The sequence below is a fragment of the Cyanistes caeruleus genome, chromosome 1 (assembly GCF_971803275.1).
Source record: "Cyanistes caeruleus chromosome 1, bCyaCae1.hap1.1, whole genome shotgun sequence".
Taxonomy (NCBI): Eukaryota; Metazoa; Chordata; class Aves; order Passeriformes; family Paridae; genus Cyanistes; species Cyanistes caeruleus.
Window position 1 is genome coordinate 35,338,602 of NC_141701.1, and position 21,793 is coordinate 35,360,394.

Here is a 21,793-nt window from a genome sequence, read left to right on the forward strand (position 1 = left end):
CAGCGGGCGGGGGAGCCGCTCCTCCCCGCCGGTCACGTGAGCGGGGCCCGCCAATAGGCACGGGCCGCCGGGAGTGCAGCCGGGCCGCGGAGTTTCGGTCCCGCTGCCGTAGCCATGTGGGAGTCGGTATCATCTACCTGGCAACAAGTGAACGGGGTACAGGACACAGCTTAAAAGCTGGGGAGGTTCAGGTTGCACATCAGGAAGGATTTGTTCACTAAGCGGGGACGTTGCAATGGGCTGCCCTGGGAGGTGGTGGAGTCACCATCTCCAGAGGTCTATGAGAAAGGCTGGATGTGGCACTCATTGCCCTGGTCTAGATCACAAGGTGGTGTTTGGTGACAGGTTGGACTCCACGCCCTCAGAGGTCTTTTCCAGCCTCGCTGATTCCGTGATTCTGATCGGGTGGGGAACGGCAGCGGGCCTCCCCTGTCACCGCCGGGCCAGCGCTGCTGTGCCAGCCTGCGGCCGCGCTCCTCTGGAGGCTGCAGTGGCTGCTGGCGCTGCCCGGCCGCTGTGGCCGGCCTGCGGCTCCCGGAGGTGCGGCTGTCGGCTGTGGCACCGCCGGTGGCTCTGGGTTGGTGTCGGCTGTGTCCCATTAAAACCCTGTGGAAAGAAGGGCCAGGGCCGCTGTGGGAGCCAGGCGGGAAGTTGGGATCGCTGTGGGGCAGAGGGCGCTGCGGGATACAGGGGAAGTCAGGGAGAGTTTCTTCGTGCTGATTTAGTTTAAGAATTGCTTACCGGGTGTCTTCAGCTTTAGAAACTACTGAAAACTTTACTCAAGCGTTTTAAAATAAGGTGCGAAGGTGACGTGGAGGAACGAGGAAACAGAAAACCTTTGCGACTTGAAAGAGTTTGGGACCCAAACCATCGTAAAGGATCAAGATGTTGAACCCGGTGCTGGTAGAGACTTTTTTTTTTCAGCCTTGACGATGCTTTGATTCTACATTAAACCAGATTTAATTTCGGTGTTTCATGGGGTTCATATTCCGAGGTCGGGTTTCGAACCAGATGGGCACTCTCTGCCCATAGAGCATCAAGCGTGGTTCACACTAGATTGTTTTACAGTACACGCTACACTGTATTTCAGCAGTAAAGTCAACTTCTGTCGGTAACCGTCTTTGAAGAAAATAAAAAGTAAATTCAAAACAAGTGGAGCGGAGTGAGGGGTATGTTTCTGCACTACAGCCCTCGGACTACGCCTCCCGGCCTGCACCGCGTTCTCCCACGAACAAAGAACTCCAGGATTGGCGGAGAGCCACGCTCTGCACGCACCAATCGCGCTGCGCGGTATTGCGCGGTGCCGGGTCAGAGCGGGCTCCGGTGGGTGGTGCGGCCGTTCTCGTCCCGGTGCTCGTCCCGCGGTTCTTCCCCAGCCTCTTCCCGTGCTCCTCCCGTCGCTCTCCGCAGGCTGCGCCGCCCCGCGGGACATGGGGGCGCGGGGCTGAGCTGCTAGTCCGCCCAGGGACGGCTTCTGCGACGGTACGGCCCTGCCGGGGAGGGGAATAGGCCGCGCCGGGAAGGGCCGTGAGGGGGCGGCGTGTGCGGCCGAGATCCCCCCTGCTTTCCGAATGCATCCCGGAGCTCCTGTTGCCCGGTGGCTGCGGGGCTGAGTCTCCGCCGGCCGCGGGGCCTGGGAGCTGAGTCCCGGGGCCTGGTCCCCGCCGGGCTGAGGCCTCGGCCGCCTAGGGAGGGCTGGCAGCGGGGCTGCGGAGGTTCCTCTCCAGGGCCGCTTGGGCGAGAGCACAGAGCGGAGGGGGAAAACGGCAGAGAGACAGGGCTGTGGTGCCTGGTCAGGCTTTGATCTCAAAGCTAGGAAGAGAAAACAGGAGCAGGCACCTGGCTCGCTGCTCTGCCAGACTCCTGAATTCTAGATATCTTATTATAACTTTTAAGGCCACCTGATGTTTTTAATTAAAAAACTCCATGAAGAGGGTGGGGGGCGGGAGTTTTGATGGAATTGATTGTTGCAAGTTACGGAGAAGGGTGAGAATTTCAGAGTTGTCTCCGGAGTTGAGGCGTAGGAGAGATGGAGAAGGGTCTGGGTTTGGGTTGGAAGAGACCTTGAAGAGCATCTAATTCTAACCCCCTACCCTAAGCAGGGACACCTTCCACTAGACCAAATTGCTCAGAGCTTCATCCTGGCTGGCCTTGAACACTTCTAGGGATGGGGCACACACAGCTTATCTGGGCAAGCTGTTCCAATGCATTACCATCTTTACAGCAATTTCTACTAATATCTAACCCAAGCCTACCCTCTTTTCAGGTTAAAGACATTGTCCTAAAGACCCCTTTTCCTGTCATTATATCTTTGTAACATGTCCCTCTCCATCTTTCTTGAAGCTACCTTCGGATGAGTGTAGCCTAGTGGAATAGGAGGGAGTGTTTTTGGTTTTTTTCGGAGGGTTAGAAGGAAAAAGGCAAAAGCTGATCAGGATGGAAAGAGTTATAGGAATGTTATAGGAATGATCTGGTGATTGGGACCTGGAAGTCAGAGACTTTGATTAGCATCAGCTCCACACTTGACTTTTAAGTCTTGAATAAAATGTACTATGGAAAATAGTTAATAATGCTCAACAGAGTTGCTTTGGCTTTGTTTGTTTGATGGTTTTATTTTGTTTGTTTGTTTTTAATTTAGAATTTTTCCCTTTGGAAACACAAACTTGTATTGGTTAAGGTGCTGTATCTCCCAGTTGTTATATTTTTGATTTCTGATAATCAAGAGAAGTGGTCTGGAGACTAATCATTTGCCTGTACTTTTCACTCTAGCTGTCACTTTCTTGAAGTAAAAAGCATTGACTTGTTAATAACATTTTTTTCTATGTGAAAATGTCATAATTATCAGAAATTATCATAATCCAAATGCATATTTATGGTTCATTGTTTTTGATGAGTGTGATAAATTTATATTCCCAGAGGCCAACCTTCAGTGAGGAAAAACTACGTAACATTGGCAAATAATGTTAAAAGAATGTGATTACCTAAAAATTCTGTTTGTTCTTTATTTGAGTTATTTAACAAATTAACAATACGTACTCACTCCCACTTTTGTGCCTTAAGTTACTTGGCTGAGTTGGTACTGGCAACAAGTGGGACTACAGTTAGCATTTAGTAGTTTCAGAGGCACAAAAAAGCTGTGGTTTTTACACAAGAGTTTAGCATTTTCTCTGAGAAAACCTATGCTTTTGTTGCCTGTTAAGTAGTTATTATTAAACAGCTCTGCAATCTGATACTCTCAAGCTAACATGTGTCTCCTTTGAAATTGATCTGGTGGCTTGGACTTCCACTGGAGCAAGGCACAACCTGCTTCTCTCTTTTTATCAAGGGATACTCAGGAAAAGGAGAAAAAACAACTCAAACCCAGCCTGTAAAACCAGTTCTGCCTTTCAATGTGTGGCATTGTACTAGTTATTTGATGTATAGATGAAGAATTAGGCTTAATGTTTGCTGGTTTTGATACACTGTTAATATTTTGTATACTTTTGTGGTTTGTTTTTCTGTAAAATTTTTTGATTGTCAAAGCTACTCTGAAAATACTTTTTGTGCCTTTACAAAGAAGGATGTTTATAGACTTCTAGGGAGCCCTTTTGAGAAACCCAGTTTTATTGAAAGGATATGTCACTAGTGTAAGGAAAAAAAACCAACATGTAATACTCCCACAAAGATTGACTGCTCTGAAATGATATGTAGGAAACAAATAAAAACCTTATTAGCCAAATATATCTGCTCTCTGCATAGGAAATTAATATTTCCAGTTTATAAGTTTCAGGACCCACATCCTTATCAATTTAATCCATCTTCCATGGATTCTAGTCCTTGGGTTTTTATACCTTTTTGTTTAGAACAAATCATTGCCTTTGTGCTTTTGTTTGTCCATATTTTAATTGATGATAAATACTATGATAGTAGTAATATTTTTTTTTTCAGCAGGTTTTTGTATGAATGGTGCAGAAAAGATGAATTCTGCTATGAGTGAGGAGCCTGATGCACTATCTGTAGTTAACCAACTCCGAGATCTAGCAGCTGATCCATTGAATAGACGGGCCATTGTTCAGGATCAAGGATGCCTGCCAGGTCTTATTCTGTTTTTGGACCATCCCAATCCTCAGGTTGTTCATTCAGCTTTACTAGTAAGTATTCTGGAGATAAATTTCTGTGTTGGTAGTTCATTTTTAAGCTTTGTTAAACAGGTTGTTTAAACAAGCAGTTTACAAACAAAGCTGTTTAAACAATTTGTTTAAACAAGGGAAAATGTGGAAAATAATGCCTGGTTATGTTGATATGCATTACATGTGTTTTTTTAAAAACCATGCATTTCAAAAATGACACATTGTTCCAGGGGATTTTTTAAAAGCTATTAATTTACTTTGCATTTTTTTTCTTAATACAGCTATTTGACTTTTTGTGTGGAGGGAGGTAAGGACCCTTAAATCTCTTTCTTAAAGTCAGAGCTTGGTAAATATGGACAGTGATTTGATACTCACATTATAAAAATCAAAATCCAATCATAGGGTATCTTAGGTTAGAAACAGCCTCCCGAGGTGACGTAGTCCAATCCTGTGCCCAAATTAGGTGTGCTCAGATCACATCTCATGGTTATATCTGTTTGATCTTGAGCACTTTGAAGGCTTTCTGTGACCTCTCTGGCACACTGTTCCAGCGTTTGACTAGCCTTATGGTATTAAAAATAAAAAAAACCCTCTCAAAACTGAAAGAACCAACCAACCCCGAATCTGTCAACATCTCATCAATAATCAATAATATCAATCTAATCAATATCTAATACAACTTAAAAGGAAAAGTTTTTTCAGCTTCTGTCTGTTTCTTGTTCTAAATCATAAGGGCTGAAGTCCTGATTTCTTACCCTGAATTGTAATATTAGTTTAAAAAATGTGTTTCTCACTTAGAAATGGGAGAAACAAAAGTCAGAAATTTAAATGAAATTTAGTAATTTCAAGAGCTGAGTTAGGCTTCTTAGATTTTAAGCTATTGATATTTATGTGGTGCTCTTTTTTTTGTCATTAATGAATTGTAAATAATGGAAAAGAACAAAGAGCTCTGGCTTTTACATGCAAGTGTACATTATTCTTTATATCACTGAGACTTATCTGTACCGTAATTCTTTATTTTTCATTTGTGTTGCTTTCATAGTGGATATTAGTGGACTTCATGAAATTACCTTGGTGACTCTTGATTTCTTTTGAGTTTGGGGAGGGAGGTCCTATAAGCCAGAAACCTGCATCCTGCTAATTGTTTTTTAGGTTAACCTTACCCTAGCATTTGGTGTTGAGTTTAGTGTTCTTGGGAGTGTGTTGCATTGGTTTTCTTCCCAGTGTACTTTCCTTAGGCTGTGATCCTAGAAGATCTTGTTTGAATGTCCCACTCTCTTTTTTTTTCCTTTGTTATGTTGGGCTGTGTATTCTCTGCCTTCATGAGATTCACAAATCAGTCTCTGATCAAGTTACAAAAATTACTGCTGCATAAAAGGATGGGGTTTGTCAGGAATGATGAGGGCTAAGCCAGTTTGCAGTATGGTTCCACAGCCCCTGAGAGGACTCAAGTTGTGTTCATAGGAAATCTCTTTCTTTGGGTGAGGATGGGAGACACATGGGTTGTTCCATGTAGTGATAACCTACAGTTAGAGTGGATTAAGAATTGTATTTAGAGGAGACCAGGACGTGGCTGCAATGAGAAATGGATTGGTTTATTGTGAAAACATGTTCTGGTCTGCTACTCAGACTCCTTGTGTTTATGAGTTCTTGAACTGCTTGGGTTCTGAAGGCTTAAATATCTTTGCTGGCAACTTTTTAGACTTCATGTTTTATATTTTTCCATCCTAAAAAGTATTTTTGTTTTTTTACTCTTCCTGTTGGTCAAAAAGTGCTTCAATTTGAATGGGATCATTAAATGTAATTATCTTCCCAAAATGTGTAGCTAATAAAGGGATGTGCAGCGCTGACTTCAAATTTCTTCTTGTACTACTTAGCAATTCCTATACCTGAAATTGCAACAATCTGTATGAATCTAATAGTTTAACTTCTAATATTTGACTTCTTGGATGTGTTGTAGAACTTTTCAGGGAGGGTGTTTTTCTCCCCAGGTGTAGTTTCAGCTCAGTCATTTCTTTGTATCTGACGAAGAAGTGATACATATTTTCTATATATTTCTGGTTTTCTCTAGTCTTGATTTCAGAAATTCTTTATGATATACTTCAAATGTTAGAAGTTTTGAATGATTTAAATTAAATAAATCAGAAGTAACACAGCAATACTACTATTTTTCCCCTCTTAAATTTGGACTAAAATTTTAAAAAATAGGTCCCTGAAGTTAAGGAACTACTTTAAAATTTCATGTAAAAACCATCAAAGATGTCTTTCTATTAAGACTGGCAGCAGTGTAATTATATTAAAGTATGCAGGTAGTCCTATTCATTATGATGAACTTATATATATGAGCCTTAAAACTAACACAGATAAGTGTTCAGCTGAACAGAAGCTGAGCCAAAGTTCACAACAATAATTTTCCCTATGATTTCAGTATTCTGAATTTAGTAAGTGTAAATGATCTCACTTCTTTGGAGGTTCAGTTCTTTGTATTTCCCATGGGAGGCAGGAGGAATGGGAACTCCCTAGTGTTTGAAAAGTTGGGTCAATTAAGTTGGTCTTATGGCTTTGGTCTCATTCGAGCTGTGACTCAAAGAATCAGCTGTGAATAGGTTTTCCTTTGTCCAGCTGAGTTGCACCCTTACTAAATTGCCAAAATAAGAATGAGAAACCTGTTACACCAGCAAGTATACGTTTCATAGCATGCAAGTTACTTGAGAGCTATCATTTAGGTATTTCCCCATAGTTGAAAAGTAAGATAATAAGTGGATATACAGCATTTATAAGCTGCAACCATTGATACTGGTCCACATCAGGAGATAACAGAACAAAAATCACATCTAAAGTTCTTACCGTGCCAGAAAGCAGCCAGAGTTTCTTAAAAGGCAATAAAAAGGTCTTGTGAATTTTACCTGATATGTGCTGAAGATGACTTGGAAAAAACAAACCCCGATGGCTAGTCCTCTCTTTCTGAAGGGATTAAGGAGCATGTTATTTTTAAAGCAGTTACTGTGCAGTGTAGGTACTACATGGCTATATATAAAGAGCTGGTGCACTTCTAAACCTTGTGTCACAAACCCCGTTTTATAAATCATTGTATTTGTGTATTGCAGGATTATTCAAGTACAGTTCTTGTACCTACATCAGTAAACCTTTGATGGTTCCTTCTAAGAAAACTTTCTCAGCACAAACTGTAGAGAGATGTCTCATGAAGAGGACTGTTCCAATTTTAATTGGAAAAGTGTTATGTTAGAAGTATCCTATGAATATACAGTTACCAACTGGGGTCAACAGTGTAAAATTGTGCAAAGAATCTACTTTGAAAGTCAAGTGAACAAACCCTTGGGCAACAAATAAGTGTAATTTCCCAGTTTAGATCACAGTAAGCTCAGAAGCTTGCTGCTGCTTGTATTCTTATTCCTGCATGGAATGATGAAAGTGCAATTAGTCTTCAAAAGCTTATACACGTGTTGGACCTCTTTTTGTGGACAGTAGGAACTTGGTAATGATGAGGTTTGTAGTAGTGGGGGAGCCCACAGAATTGATGGAAATTGTACTGGAAGCATCATGTGTAAAAATTACTTTAGATCTCAGGTCACATAAATGTTTATTGGAAGGGACTTCTGGAAGTCGTTCACTTCAGTTTCCAGTTTGAATTGGGACTGTCACCAGCACTCAATCAGGTCAGTTGTAGCTTTGTCTCGTTCATTCTGCAGTTCCACTAGGTCATCTGTTCCAGTGTTGTACTATCTTCAGAGGAAAAAAAGCTTTTTATAATACCTAATTTGAACTTCCCAAACTACAATTTGTGGCTGTTCTCCCTCGTCTGCTGCTGTAGAGGAAAGTTTGGCTTGACCATCTTTGTAAAGTCTTCTTGCATAGCTATAGACAGCTGTTAAATGGTCCCTTAGGCTCTTAGCTGGTGTATAAGCAAACCCAGCCTCTCAGCCTTTTCTCATAGATTAGATACTCTGTGCTTTCCGTGTATTTATAAAAATAAAAGAATTTTTTGGTGTTCATTGTAGGTGATAGTTCTTCCTCTTCCTACTAGAACTGCCTCTGTGACTGTTTGGCAGATGTGCACTAACAGAAATGACCGATAATGTACTGGATGTATTGCTGATCTGCTGTGGTCCTCTTTTTTTCAGGCTCTCCGCTATTTGGCTGAGTGCCGTGTCAACAGAGAAAAGATGAAAAGTGAATTGGGTATGATGCTCAGCTTACAGAATGTAATACAAAAGTAAGTTTACAATGGGATGTTGGATCCAAACAATGTAAACATATAATTGTGATACAAAGTCAAACTTTGAATTTGTATACTGAGTTTCTAATATATCCTTCTAATATTTCCTTGTTGAGATCATGCGGCTGCAAGCAATTAATCGTTTTCATTTTATGGTATTTTGAAGTCATCAAACCATAGTCTACCAGAAATATTAATTTGCAGAACATTTGCCAAACAACAAGTTTCCTTTGCCTTGTAACAAGATAACTAATTGTGTCCCTTCAGGTTCTCTTATAATCCTTCTCATCATTTTATAAGGTTGCCTTGTGGTAGTATGTTTAAAGAAATTGCTTGGCATCTGCCACATTTATTACATTTTTTCTTTGAACCCCACCTTTGGGTAGAGAATTTGTTTCAATGTATTTTTGGAAGTAAATATCTGCAGTTCTGTGTTGAGAAAGCATCTTGCAGATGGAGTAGAAGTTAACGAGGTTTGTAGTGGTCTCTTGATATCTTTGTACAAGGTGTCAGATGGGTTATGTCTCTTAAAATTAGCGATTGTTGGATTTTCTCAGGATTTCTAACTGCTGAATGAGTATTGGAAGATCTTTGTGTACATGCACACTGGAGGTGATGCATGTGTGCACTTACTCAACAGAAATTTATGTGATGAGCTAAGGCGAATCACTATTCAAAAGAAACCCCACAGCCTCCTTCAAAGATTAGTCTGTCCCAGCAAAAATTAACTTACCATCAAACTAGCTGAAGGTGATTATTTTACACACAGTTTCGAAGTGCTCTGTTGGAGCCCAGGACTTTGGAGATGTGAGGAACTGTTCCATGGGGGAGGAAAAAAGTCATGTTGCTGCATTAAGATGTCTCAGATGAATGTTTAAAACAATTATTTAGAATAGGATAAAACACAAGTGATGTTGTATATTAAATATTCCTGTAGAAAGTTTTTGAATATTTTAATATGTTAATTGAACTTCTGTCACTTGTGCTGTAGGTGTACAAGTTTTTTCTAGAAAAAACACAAGGCTGGACTTTGCTAGTTCCTCCATACCACAGCCCTGCCAGTTCTTGGTCTTCTATTAACATAAAATATTAAGGGCTGGGAATGGACTTTAAGGATCATCTAGTCCCTACTTACTAGACCAGATTGCTCAAGGCCTAATCCAACCTGGATTTGAACACTGCCAGGGTTGGGACACCCACAACCTCCCTGGGCAACCTGTTCCAGTGCCTAACCACCCTCACAGTAAAGAAGTTCTCCCTAATATCTAACCTCTTTCAATTTGTACCCATTGCATCTTGTCCTGTTGTTACAGTTCCTGATGAAGAGTCCCTCTCTGGCTTCCCAGTAGGCCCCTTCAAAAACTGAAAGGTTGCAAGGAGGTTTCCACCCAACCTCTTCTTCAAGCAGAACAGCCCCAGCTTCCTCAGCCTGTCTTTGAAAGGGAGGTGCTGCAGTCCTCTTACCAGCTTTGTGGCTCTCCTCTGGACTTGCACCAGCAGTTCCATGTCCTAATGTTGGGGGCACTGGAACTGTGCTCAGCAGTTCAGGTGTGGTCTCACAAGAGCAGAGTACAGGGGGATAATCACCTCCTTCAACCTGCTGGCCACGCTGCTTTTGGTGCAGCCTAGGATTTGGGATTATTATTGGATATTACAGGATTATTGTTGTATTTCCCTCTGTCTGACATTCCTTATCTATACATGAGAACCTGAAGGAGGGGAGATTATGGTCTGTACTCAAGTTCTGTGTGATCTAGGAAATATTACTGCTATTTAAGTATTTCATTAATTGTGCTAAAGCTAAAGATGATTATGTATTGGCATGGAATTCAGCATTATACCTGAATATCATCTTGTGATTCACCAGTTATGCAAAGCACAAGGATTTAAAACATGTGCCTTTAAAAAGAAAATGAATGAAGTTTCTAAAATTTAGAAGAGATGTGTCAATTTTTTTAAAATAATGGTATAACTTTTGAAGTGATAGGTGTTCTAATATGGTGTATATAGAGAAAAATGGAATTAAATCTTAGGATATTCACCTTTTCTAAGGACAAGCGTAATTAAGTGAAATATATGGAAGTTTTGCTACTTTTATAATAACAATAAGACCAGAAACATTTAGGCAATAACAGAAGCATGTGTTTCTAAAGAACTTACTTTTAGTGTAGATTACATGTCTATTTAGAGTGCAGGGATGTTCTGAAAAAGTTGAGAGGGGAATGGTAGTTCATTATCAGCCTCTGTAGCTTGCAACTATTACTTGGGAAACTTTGAAGAATTTTATGGAAATCTCTTCAACAACATTTTTTTCTAGGTTTCAGTTTCAAGGGCCAAAAGAGTGAAGTTCAGATATGTGCAGAAAATGAGAGATAAGTGGAAATCTTGTAGGTGTTTCTTTTTTTTTTTCTTTCTAGAAAGCTCTTTGGCAACAGTAAGAACATACGTTTGATTTGTATGCTTGTAACATTTGGAAAGTGTGATATCATGAAAATTTAAATACATAGCATCTTCAACCACAAGACTTTGTCATGTGCTTGTCAGGATTTTAGGTTTTAATGTTGACAGGAAATGCTGAAGTTAAGTTTTGTACTGCCTGCATAAATATGGGGAAAGATGGTAGAAAAGTTCCAAGAAGATAAATATAGACTTATTTTTATCACAATTAGGTTTTGGATTGTGGGTTTTTTTTGTTAAAAGGTCTGTAGGGAAGAAAGCAAGGTACCTACTGTCTTTGATTTGATTTACAAAATGCAGGTTCTAGTTTTTATTTCAGTTTACCAGAAGATATAGTTTGTTGAACTGAAACTAGACACTAATAGATGCTTTGGTCTAAATGACTTCATGCTCTCTGTTCCCTTGTACTTGTCAAAATCTGCATATTTAACTCATTGCTCTATCTAAAATATTTTATTATTTTCAGAATGTAATTTGGGATTTAATTTTTTTTTTTATCGTGTGTTACAAAAATGTAAACAAATTATACAAAAAAGATAGAAACTTCTGTCAGAATTCTGCTTTTCCAGATTTTGTTTCTTTCATTCAAGTGAGACAGAACCCAGCATCTTCTGGACCAGAAGTTGTAGTCAGTGGCTTTTTGCTCCTGACAGATGAAGCACATCCTGTCATCTGAGTAGCTCCTTTTCACCAAGGATTTTTCTACTCTAGCTGTCCATTTTATCACTTAACTAAATAATAGTCAGTGGCTTTCCCTATTCAGTACTTTCTTATGATAAACTGTATTCTGCCACTGATAAAGCTATGGTGTGTCTTAAGCAATGAAATAGAGTGCAGGCAAATCACAGACTGAATATTTGTCATATTTCAAACTTAAGTTTATGTTCAGCAGTGCTGAACTGACACTGTGCTAGGAAGTTGAGGTTTTTTAGCATTCCAGTTCGCTTTGCTTTCAGTTTAACGCAAATCCTGAAATTTGAGGGCTTTTCTCATCATGTGTCTTTTTATAAGATTTAAAGGTTTCTGTGTTAGAGACCTCAAGTTCAGAAATGAAATTTCTTCTCATAACCTAAGTGAAGCTAAACAAGTCTAAAAATCTTTAAATGGTCAATGCCATCAACTGGAAAGTAGTTGGAATTGGTTTTCTACTGCTGGTTTCTTGTAGTAGTACATGTGAGACCCAGGCACAAGTCCCAACCTTTTCAATGCAATTAATACACAACCAGTTGAAAAAGACTATACCACTTACTTAAATCCAATAACATGATGGCAAAGTACTATTTCTTTCATGAAGACTACTGAGGATGAGAGTTGACATTGAGTTTCCACCTGGTTATCCAATCATAGAATCATAGAATGGCATGGATTGGAAGGGACCTGAAAGATCATCTAATTCCAGCCCCCTGTGTCGGGCAGGGACACCTTCTACTCGACCAGGCTGCTTAGAGCTTCATCCAAGCTGCCTTTGAACACTTCTAGGGATGGGGCATCCACAGCTTGTCTGGGCAGTCTGTGCCAGTGCCTCACCACCTTCACAATAAAGAATTTATCCTGTGCTAGGGACCTCGGTGGTAAGCAGTAAATTGCACTGCATCCTGAGGAATGAGTAGGAAATATTGGAGACATTTGAGTTTGACAGTTGTTTGAGGTACCTTCATGTCTCCTGTGGCTTATCAGTCCTCTAGTATTACCTGTTCAACTTCTTGGTGTTTTGCTTATTGTGTTAAAGCTCAGTTGTGAAAATCATGTTGCTGCTCAAAACTGATGTCTGGCTGACTCCTTAGTTGATACTACATTTAAAGAGCAAAAGATAGATTTCAGGTTCACTGTGACTGATTTTCAAGGTGCATGAACACTAGATTTTGTTAACAAAAGAGTAACAAATTTTAATTGTAGATCCTGGAAGCTACAGTTTGTACAGAAGAAGTATGGAATGTCAGCTCTGAGGAGTACAGAATGAAAATTTGATGGCAGCTAGATATTTTTATGTTTAGGATTTGTTTTCTGACTGAACTTGATTTGGAGCACATGACTTTCTAAGCTTCTTCATGTGAAAGACTTTATATACTTCCACATTTTCTAGGACAGATGAAGAACTGTTTCAGCTTTCATGGAATACTTCAAAACATTTTTCAAGCATAAAAATTTCTGATTCCCTGTTCTTTACTTGCTGCTTTTTTCCTTAGCAAGAAAGATTTTTTTTTTCTCTTGTTCACCTACATCTGCTTATTTTCAAGTGAAACTTGATGCATTTTTCCATGTTATAAACTCCGAGTACACCACTGTGTTGGAGGGATATCAGACCTTTAAAATCTCTGCCTGGAGATTTCCAAACTTCTCTATCTTCATTTTTTTTTTTAGGGCTGATATTGCAAAAATGTTACACTCCCTTGTCATGTGTATGTGCAGAAGTGTTTGCATAAATAGGAAAAAAAGAGAGAAGAGATTGAAGCTCTTTGAATACTGGTGTTTCATTGTATTCCAGCATTCATCAGCAGTTATTTAATATTGAAAACTGGTTTAGTTGCTGGCTTCATGAATTGTGTAGAGGACTTAATGTGTCCATATGGACTTTCTAAAATGTTATTAGCAGCTTCTAGAATTGAAGTTAATTAGGATTTATTGCCTACAAGGAAATACACTAGTTTGTGTTCAGAGTGAAAGTGTCTTTTGATGGACAATAAAGGTCAAAGTTCATAATTTTTCATAAACTTTATGGTCAGCATAATGCTACTGTTTCAGTATAAATAGTATTAAAAAAACCCAAAACACTGATGAAGAGTCAATATACTAAATAGATCTTATTATGGAATGGCAAATTACTGAGAGTAAAATTCCAATTACTTAGCTAAAAGAGCTTTTCAAGATAGTCTTCCTTTGCCAGGTTGTCAGATTTAACAAGCTGAACTAAATCCAGTGCATTAATCAGCTCTTCCAATTTATTACTTGCCTAAGAAGATTAGGGCAATTAATATGTGTTTAATTAGAGTCCCTTGCAGATATGGTAAAATACATGCAGTCTATAATTGCTGACTTCTTACTCAATTTTAATTTTTGGTAGTCTTAATTACCTGCACTTTTTTAAAATTTAATTATTCAGTGAAGCCAGTAAAGTTTAAATTTATGATATCTGACCAAAAAAAAGGGCAAAAAGCCAATTATTTCAGATAGTATTTGTTGAAATTAAAATTAAAATAGTAGGGATGTAGCATCACAATGGTTTTATAATTTTTTTGTTGTGTGGCATACTATTTTTTCTTCTTTGTGAGAGGATGAATGGTTGGGGAAAGACAGGGAAAAGGGCATATATTAATTAGGAAGTAGGCAAACAATGTATTTAAAGGGATATCTAATGATTAAAGGGAAGTTGCCATATAGCTAGCTTCAAGATAATACTTTGTGAGAAATTACAGTTAAAAAACTATAAGCTTCTTACATTTAATGCATTTATGTTTTTAACTGGAATACTTAAATTCTGATCTGCAAAGGACAAAGAATCAGTTTTTTGTAGACTATAGAAATTTTATTTTTCTCTACCGGAATCACTTAGTAATGCTATTTTGTAATCCTTGGCATGTGGGGTTTCTTTAACACATCAAAATTGAGAAACAGTTGAGATTGGGTAATGAGAAGCATGATTCTGTTGCATGATTATTTTTGACCTTTACAGTACTTGTGGTTCTGCACTGGGAAGTTGTGTTTTTGGAAAAAAATATGATTATCCTAGGCCTTGGATATTCATGTGAGCAGAAGGTTCCAGAAACTTTGGTTTTAGTTACTGTTTCCAAATTGTAGTATATCACCTGGAGGAAGAATAATACACACATCTCTGTCTGTTTCATGTTAACTTTCCTGGGCTTTCCTTTCCTGTTATTTTTCCCAATAAAATGACACCCTTGGTTGCTGGTGCATCTCTGGGCTGTGGGGCTCCCAGTGTATTTATTGCCGGAGCAATGTGTTTGTTAATAATAGAAGGTCACAGCAGGAAGACACCTGCAGGCTGTTCTGTTCAGCATTGTTAAGCAAAGTAGCCTAATATCCCCTTCTCCTAGATACCTAGAGTTTCTTTAAAGAATGTTTTTATTGTATATTTTCTAAACATTACAAGTTTTGTAAATTGATTGTTTCTTGAAGTTATTTTTGAGAAAGCATCCTCTGCCCCCTTCCCCCTGGAACAAAATGAAATATTATGAAATGTAGGAGACATCAGTATATCCTCTTTAAAAATACCACATTACTTGTTCTAAATAACTAAAAGCTCCTTTTGTCTGTCAAAGGCTTTCTTTTGAAAGAAGTCATATCAAGGGGAGAGGGTTTAATGTAGTGAGCTACCTCAGGCATGTTCTCAGTACAAGTTCCTGCTCTTCTTTTTTGTGGATCATGGCAAACTGACAAAAGTTCAGACTTTGGTTCAGCAGTCTTTGGTTCCTCTACTGTGTTTCAGTAACCATACAGGAAGTTATGATCTTGACACAGAGGTGCAGGCACAGGGACAAATGATGACAAATAAAACAAAAAAAGCATTAATTGAAATCCTACTGTTATAATATTGGTGTTAACCTAGACTTTAGTCATAATGTAATAGGCTTTCTGGGAGAATCTTATGGCTGCTGTAAGGTAAGGAAATAACGTTTAGTCTTGGAAAGATGGATGTCATTTGTAAGTCCAGTCAAAGTCTGGATCATCAGCAGTTCAAATGTAAATAGCAATTTACATGTTGAAATACTACTGTGAGTTTATATTTTGCATGGGTTAATAGAAATTAGCAGTCATGTAAGTAAGTGTTCTATAGGTTTATTTTGTGAGGTACAGTTTAGGATAAGCTTACTGTTTGTGTGTGTAGAGCTGATCACAAAGATATACAAAAGCATGACCCAATGGAAGGGTCTCCTCTGTGCCCTTACAAGATTTATTTTTGATGTTAGTGGCTTTTTGTTTTTTTAAATTTTTTTGTTCATCTCAGGACCTCGCTGCAGTCAGAGACATTACACAGTCGTCATTTTTACTTCCATGTAACTTGCTTGGTGAACTCTACATGATCAGTACTATTTCTGTACTCAACAGTTTCATTCTGTCATGTATGTATAATTCCTATTACAGTATTTTTGACCGTAATCAGAACTACAGTTTAGTTTTGCTCTTTGTTCTTTTCCAAGCTACTGTTTTTACCTTACAATGCTCCACTTGGCATTTGTGTCAGGACTGTTGGTTTTGCAGCTTTACAGTGCCTGATGTCTGTCTCAGTGTAATCCAGGTACTGTGCTTCCATGGACTTTTCATAGTACCAGTTCAGTACATACTGGTTCAATAGAGCAGTGCACTTTTACTGTGCTACATCAAAGCATTTGCATGCCCTATGACACAGCAGAACTTTTGTTACTGGTTTCTGTGCAGCACTTGCAGTTAATGCAAAACTTTCCTTGATGTGACAGTTTTCATTTCAGTTTCTTCTGCCTCTATTCTTTGATAGAAATGTTCCATTTTCTTAGCATTTTGAGACTTTCATGTTAACTAATTGACAAACAGTGAGGTAACAAAATAGGTAGTTGTTAATGCGGTGTTTTTAAGGAGTACCTGCAAGTTTTTCAGAATTGTGGCCTTTGGCTGGTTTACGGTCACTGGCTTAAGAATATGATAATAAGCAGTAAAAGTAGTTACCTGTCCATTGAGGTGCCTGAGTTCTACAGTGGTGATTTCTGTACAATTACCAAATTGTATGTTCCTAAACCTGGAAAAGAATTTTCAGTATCCATTACTGAGTAAATGGGCATTATTCCTCTTTTCTGGCAGAGGGAGGGCGGCAATCATAGTTGCTTTGAGTACTTTCTGTTTAAATGGGGAAAAAATCAGTTGGGAAGTTAAAAATGAGCTAGTTGCTTTTCACTGTAGGCAAGAAATATTGTGATGATTATTGCAGAATTTAAAAAATAGATAACTTTGAAACACTGAGAAAATTATGAGGTATAAAATAACTTAAATAAAAACACATTTGTTTAAAGCCTTTAAAAAGCCTTTTGTGCTCAATATCTTAGCCAGTGTCTGCTTTATTTAGATATTGGCTAAAACAGGGAGTTAAACATTTTCGGAAGTAATTTAAGCTTAAGATGTTTTTACTTCCTGTTTTTTTACAGACTTTATATTAAAGCAAATAGGGAACTCAGAAATGTTGATTTAAAAAAAAATAAAGTGGTTTACAGAGTGAGACACAATATTATGATATGTTAAAAAATAATAGAATCTGAGTTGGTATTTAAATAACTACTGACTGTTGGATGAATTTAGTGCCTCAAGATCTGCCTGACATGGTGTGCCAGAAGACAGCTTCTTGTCTTTTTGTGGTGCAGTTCTGTACGTTCTGTATGTGGAAGGGTAGAGATTTAAGTGGATTGGCAGAGGAGTCAGGATTAGTAATGGCAGCACAGGATGCCTTTAATGCTCGATAAACCTTGTCATCAGCTGGTGGTGAAAGTATTTCAGGAATACAGTGACCTTCTCTGGTTACTATTGAGTCTACAAGAAAAAGTGCTGAGGTAGGTTCTTCAATATGCTGACTTTTACTGATGCTTACTAAAATGAAGAGCTAAGAAGGTGTAAGGTGCTTTGGAATCAAAGTAACAAAATCTAGGGTGAAGTATTTAATACTAGTGAAGGTGAGGATTGACAGTATTGTAGGCTGGAGTAATTTACTTATGAAAAGGGCGTTGGTACGTGCTTAACACTGTAAGGTTTCTCATCTTCCCCTGTCAGTGTCACATGTCTACATTTGGTTTACAGTGACCTTGTCCACAGGTGGTATTTGTCCCTGGTCTTTGACCTTCATGGAAAGCATCCCAAAAAAATTGCAGATTTTTTTCCTAATAAACCATAAGTGCGTTACCCTTGTATTATTCTTTTTTTCTGACTGCTGCTCGATCAATAAACATAGTAAGGTGCTGGTGTGTGATTAGAACTTACATAGTTTCAGATGGGTATTACAGGCAAAAAAGAATAAATTTTATTCTGGAATAATTAATCTTAAAAGATGTGATTCTCAATTGGATGTATTTCTATCCAGGAATATGTTTTGATATTTTGTTGTTTTGTGGTACCTGCTACAATATCTTTAAGCAGGATTTCCATTGAATTTTGCAGTAGAAAGCCCAGTCTAATAACTTGAAACAAATTAAAATTGTTAGCACATGCTGTATTTATACAGTACATCAACAAGTTCCCCACAACACTTTTTTTAAAACCTTGTTGTATGCTTCAACCTATTTTGCATGGGGACTGCAGTCCCTTTGACTAGAAATGAAGCTGCTAATTCTGGCTTGCTTAAAAATAAAGAAGTCAGTTCCTTGCTAATAAATAAGTAGTTTAAGAGTTTTAATAGTTACCTACTTTGAGTCTCTACTGAATTGATATTAATTTATATTAACAAATTAATCAAATATGAAGCTTGTACTTTATGCCTTCATAGATTAAACTTGCTTTTTTTTTTTTTTCCTTTGGGACTGGTTGCTGCTGTGGTTCTATTCCTATTATTCATACAAGTTTTGTTTAGGGAAGCCTGTATCTTAGAGCTTTCAAACCCTTTTTTTCTTTTTTTTTTAAACTTTCTCCAGTAAATTTCAGGGAAATAATCAGATGAACCTTACTTTTAAAAACTAAAATAAATGATGTGGATTTTAAGATATAAATTAATTTTCCAGATAATTATTACAATCAACTGTTATTATATTGTATACTTAGTGCTGTTAGCAGGCTGATAACACAAGAAAGTGGTATTTGGCTTCCTTCAAGATATTTCTAAAATGCTTCTGTGCTTCTGTGATTTCAGCACAGCATCATTCCCAGGAAGAACTGGATTTTTAATGCCAACATTTTATATCTTTCATTGTAAAGGACCAGAGACAATTGTTGCCCTTAAGATATTTTTGGTTTTGTTTTTTTTTAGCCCTGTTGCAACTTGTTGAAACCATATAATAAACATGATTTTTGCCATCCATGAAATTATTACTGTTCATTAGCAGACTGTTGGAAGATGTTGGAATTAGCTACTGTGAAATTCAGCATGGAGTTTGTCTGTTACATGGACTCTTGTCTAGCAAATGCTGCTATGGAGCCTTTTGAGTTTAGTTGAGTTAACAGCCCTTGTGGGTTGTTTTTTTTTATGTAGAGTGTGTCCATATGGTAGATACCAAGCTGTGGGAGATCAAAAGTTGATTTTCCATTTAATGTATAAATAGCAAGAGTTAAACAAAATTGGATGAATAGCTGGGTTAAGCATATGGCATATGTTCAAATCTGTTATCCTGTTCTTGAAAGTTCATTTTCTTCTTGTGATCAGAGGACAATAGAATGAATCAGGAAAATGTTCTAAGTATGGGTAATTAATCAATTTGATAAATGTTTAAATTATATCACAGTTGCTGATTTTACAGCAGTTAATGGGATTGTACTGTGATTTTATTCTTATTTACAACTCATGTAATATTTAGGCTTGTTTGTTTGTGAAAGTCTTCATCCCAACATTTACATATGGGTTTCTGTACATCTTCAAGGTCAGTAGGTATATAGTGTAAACTGAGCTGGAAGTGAGATTGGGAAATCCAGTCCTCACTTCTAGTTTCAGTGGGATATGTCTTGTTAAGTACAAAGTCAACCTTAAGACATCAGATTTCCTTGTTTATTATAAGCTTTTTAGTTTAGTGTTTCCTGGTCAAATTCTCACAGTTAGCAGCATGAGTAGCATCTGGAAGGCTTGCCAAGTGACAGGCATCTTGGAGTTCTAGGGAGCATTCTAGGAAAATCTGTGTGACCTTGCCTTGTGGAAGCAAGGTCATTGCTTGGTGGAACCGCCTAGGAGCACGTGATTGATACCAGTGGAGTGTTGGCACATAACACTACTGTACTCAGGCTGTGCACAGGTTTATTGAGCAGTCCACCTGCTTGGTTTTGGGGTTTGAAGATCCATAGTGCTGCTGTTTATTCTGTCATTTAAGTCTTGCCAGACCTACAGGTTCTCTTGTTTTTCCTGTTCTACCCCTACAAATTATTTTTCCTGTTGTTAACCCATTACAATGCTTACTATATTGTTATCAAGCAACATATCTACAATATCTTGTCTGTATTCTTCATGCATGTATTCAATGCATGTCTGTATTCTTCAGGATTTTGACTTTTTCTTTTCAGAAAGCAGGTGGTAATCATTTTGTTAGCTGCTCTCTAATATTATCTGGTCTTTGCTGTGTTTTGGGCCTGGAGGAATTGAGGGTGTAGTATGGTAGTAGCACCATAGTGGGACTCTGAGAAGGTGTGTGCTGAAGTAATGCTTCAAGCTGTTTTTAAATAATGTGCCTGCTGCCTGGAACGAGTCAGGAGAGCAGTCGTGTGCTTATGAGAGAGCCCACTGCGTCACAGGGTGCACTAAAAGCTTACAAGAAAGAGCAGCATTCTTGTAGATAAGAAAGGATCTTGCCCTGGCACTGGAGCAGAACAGGCAGAAAAGCAGCTAGATCAGATAACTGTCTTGAAATAGATTGCTTTTTCTCTAATACCATGCTCTTTCTTTAGGCTTGTCATTCATGCTCAAAGTTTTCATCAAAACCATGTAAATCACCGTGTCTCACTCCTAAAATCAAGGATTAGTGATTTCCTTCCTTCCCTCTTACAGAATGTAGCAACTCTTTGCACCTACTGCTCCTTTTAGTTGCTGGAAACAATTTCTCTCTTTAAGTATAGGAAGAATGTATTCTGAAAGAAATAGTTCACCTGAAAACAAATACATCGGTGGTCTTAATGTATAGCGACCTCAGTATATGTTGATTAGCCATTTGTTACCCGTGTCTAAATGATAAATCTCAACCATGTATATACTTTAAACTCTCTTATATGCGTGCACTTGCCCAACAGTGATAGAATGATAGAGTTCATGTCAATCCATGAAATACTTATTTGTGCTTTTTGTGTTATATGGGCTACTATATACATTGCAATGAATGAAGTTTATTGCATAAATAAAACAGTGGTTGAAAGTATCACTACTTAGGCTCCTAGGGAAAATATTAGGGCCAGTATGTGTGCGTATGAAGAGGATTGGGATCAAATGAAAATATTTGCTTCTTTGTGATGATAGGTTTTCTCTTAACTTTTTGGAAAGGTGCTTGTGTTGCTCTGTAATGTGGTCTCTCTAACTAGTGTTTCGAAGGAAAAATTACGCATTCAATCTTTTGTTATGTCCAGTGATTTAGGATTCTTCTGTGACTGTTTCTACTTTTAATTTATGAGTAGATTATTTATGATGGCATTTGCTGAAGTCTTGCCAAATATTGGGGCCTTAACTTGGATAATGAAGATATTTTTCTTCTTCAAACTTTTCGTATTTGTTAGACTTGAATTGTGTAGTGGATTCTTTTTGCAGATCTGTACTTTAAGGTACTACTTTCCATTACTATGTAAAATCCTTGAGATATCATACAGGAAATTTTACCTGAGCTAACTTTAAAACATCAATAACTGTTTCCTTGGTTTTGTGTTTACAGTTTCTTTCCTTCACCACTGATAGCTACTTTTCTTTTTGTGTTTACAGAGCTGCTCTTTTCTTTCTGTTGGTTTCCCAAGTATTAGTGAGCCAAGAGCACAGTGATGAACCATACAGTGCATATCCACCTTTTCCGTTTGGCTGTACCACAACCTTTGTCCATGATTTATAAGGCTATATGTGGTGCTCCCTTACTTATGGGGCCATGCCAGCTGAAAATATATATAGTGCAGACACTCTCTGTGTGAAATACTATGTAAGTGGTGTATTGCAAATTTACCATTCTCCTGTATCATTTCCCTTGCTTTGATCTTAGCAGAGTCCTGGGGTGTGAGTTCTGTCATAGAGTCTACCTCTGGTTGCCCTCTTATCACAGAGGTTTTTCATTTTAGACAAATTAGCTGTAGCTCTTCTCCATGAGGAGGGGAATGAGTTGTAGCTCTTCTCCATGTATCCTGAGAATCATAAAAC

The 21,793-nt window shown here is 38.3% G+C and overlaps 1 protein-coding gene across 5 annotated transcripts in view; it reads left to right on the forward strand.

Annotated features, from left to right (window-relative positions):
* The first annotated feature begins 4 nt into the window (after positions 1–4).
* Positions 5–21,793, forward strand: part of ARMC1 (armadillo repeat containing 1) — a 35,284-nt gene continuing 13,495 nt past the window's right edge. Inside the window, exons 1-4 of one of the 5 annotated variants that reach the window (XM_086886870.1) lie at positions 73–156; positions 799–1,482; positions 3,928–4,130; positions 8,252–8,343. In XM_086886870.1, coding sequence (XP_086742996.1) covers positions 3,939–4,130; positions 8,252–8,343 — 284 coding nt within the window. In that variant the 5' untranslated portion in view covers positions 73–156; positions 799–1,482; positions 3,928–3,938. Of the gene's footprint in view, positions 157–201; positions 1,483–3,927; positions 4,131–8,251; positions 8,344–21,793 lie in introns of those variants that run through there. The other 4 variants (XM_086886864.1, XM_086886853.1, XM_086886875.1 and 1 more) reach the window with 4 other exon arrangements.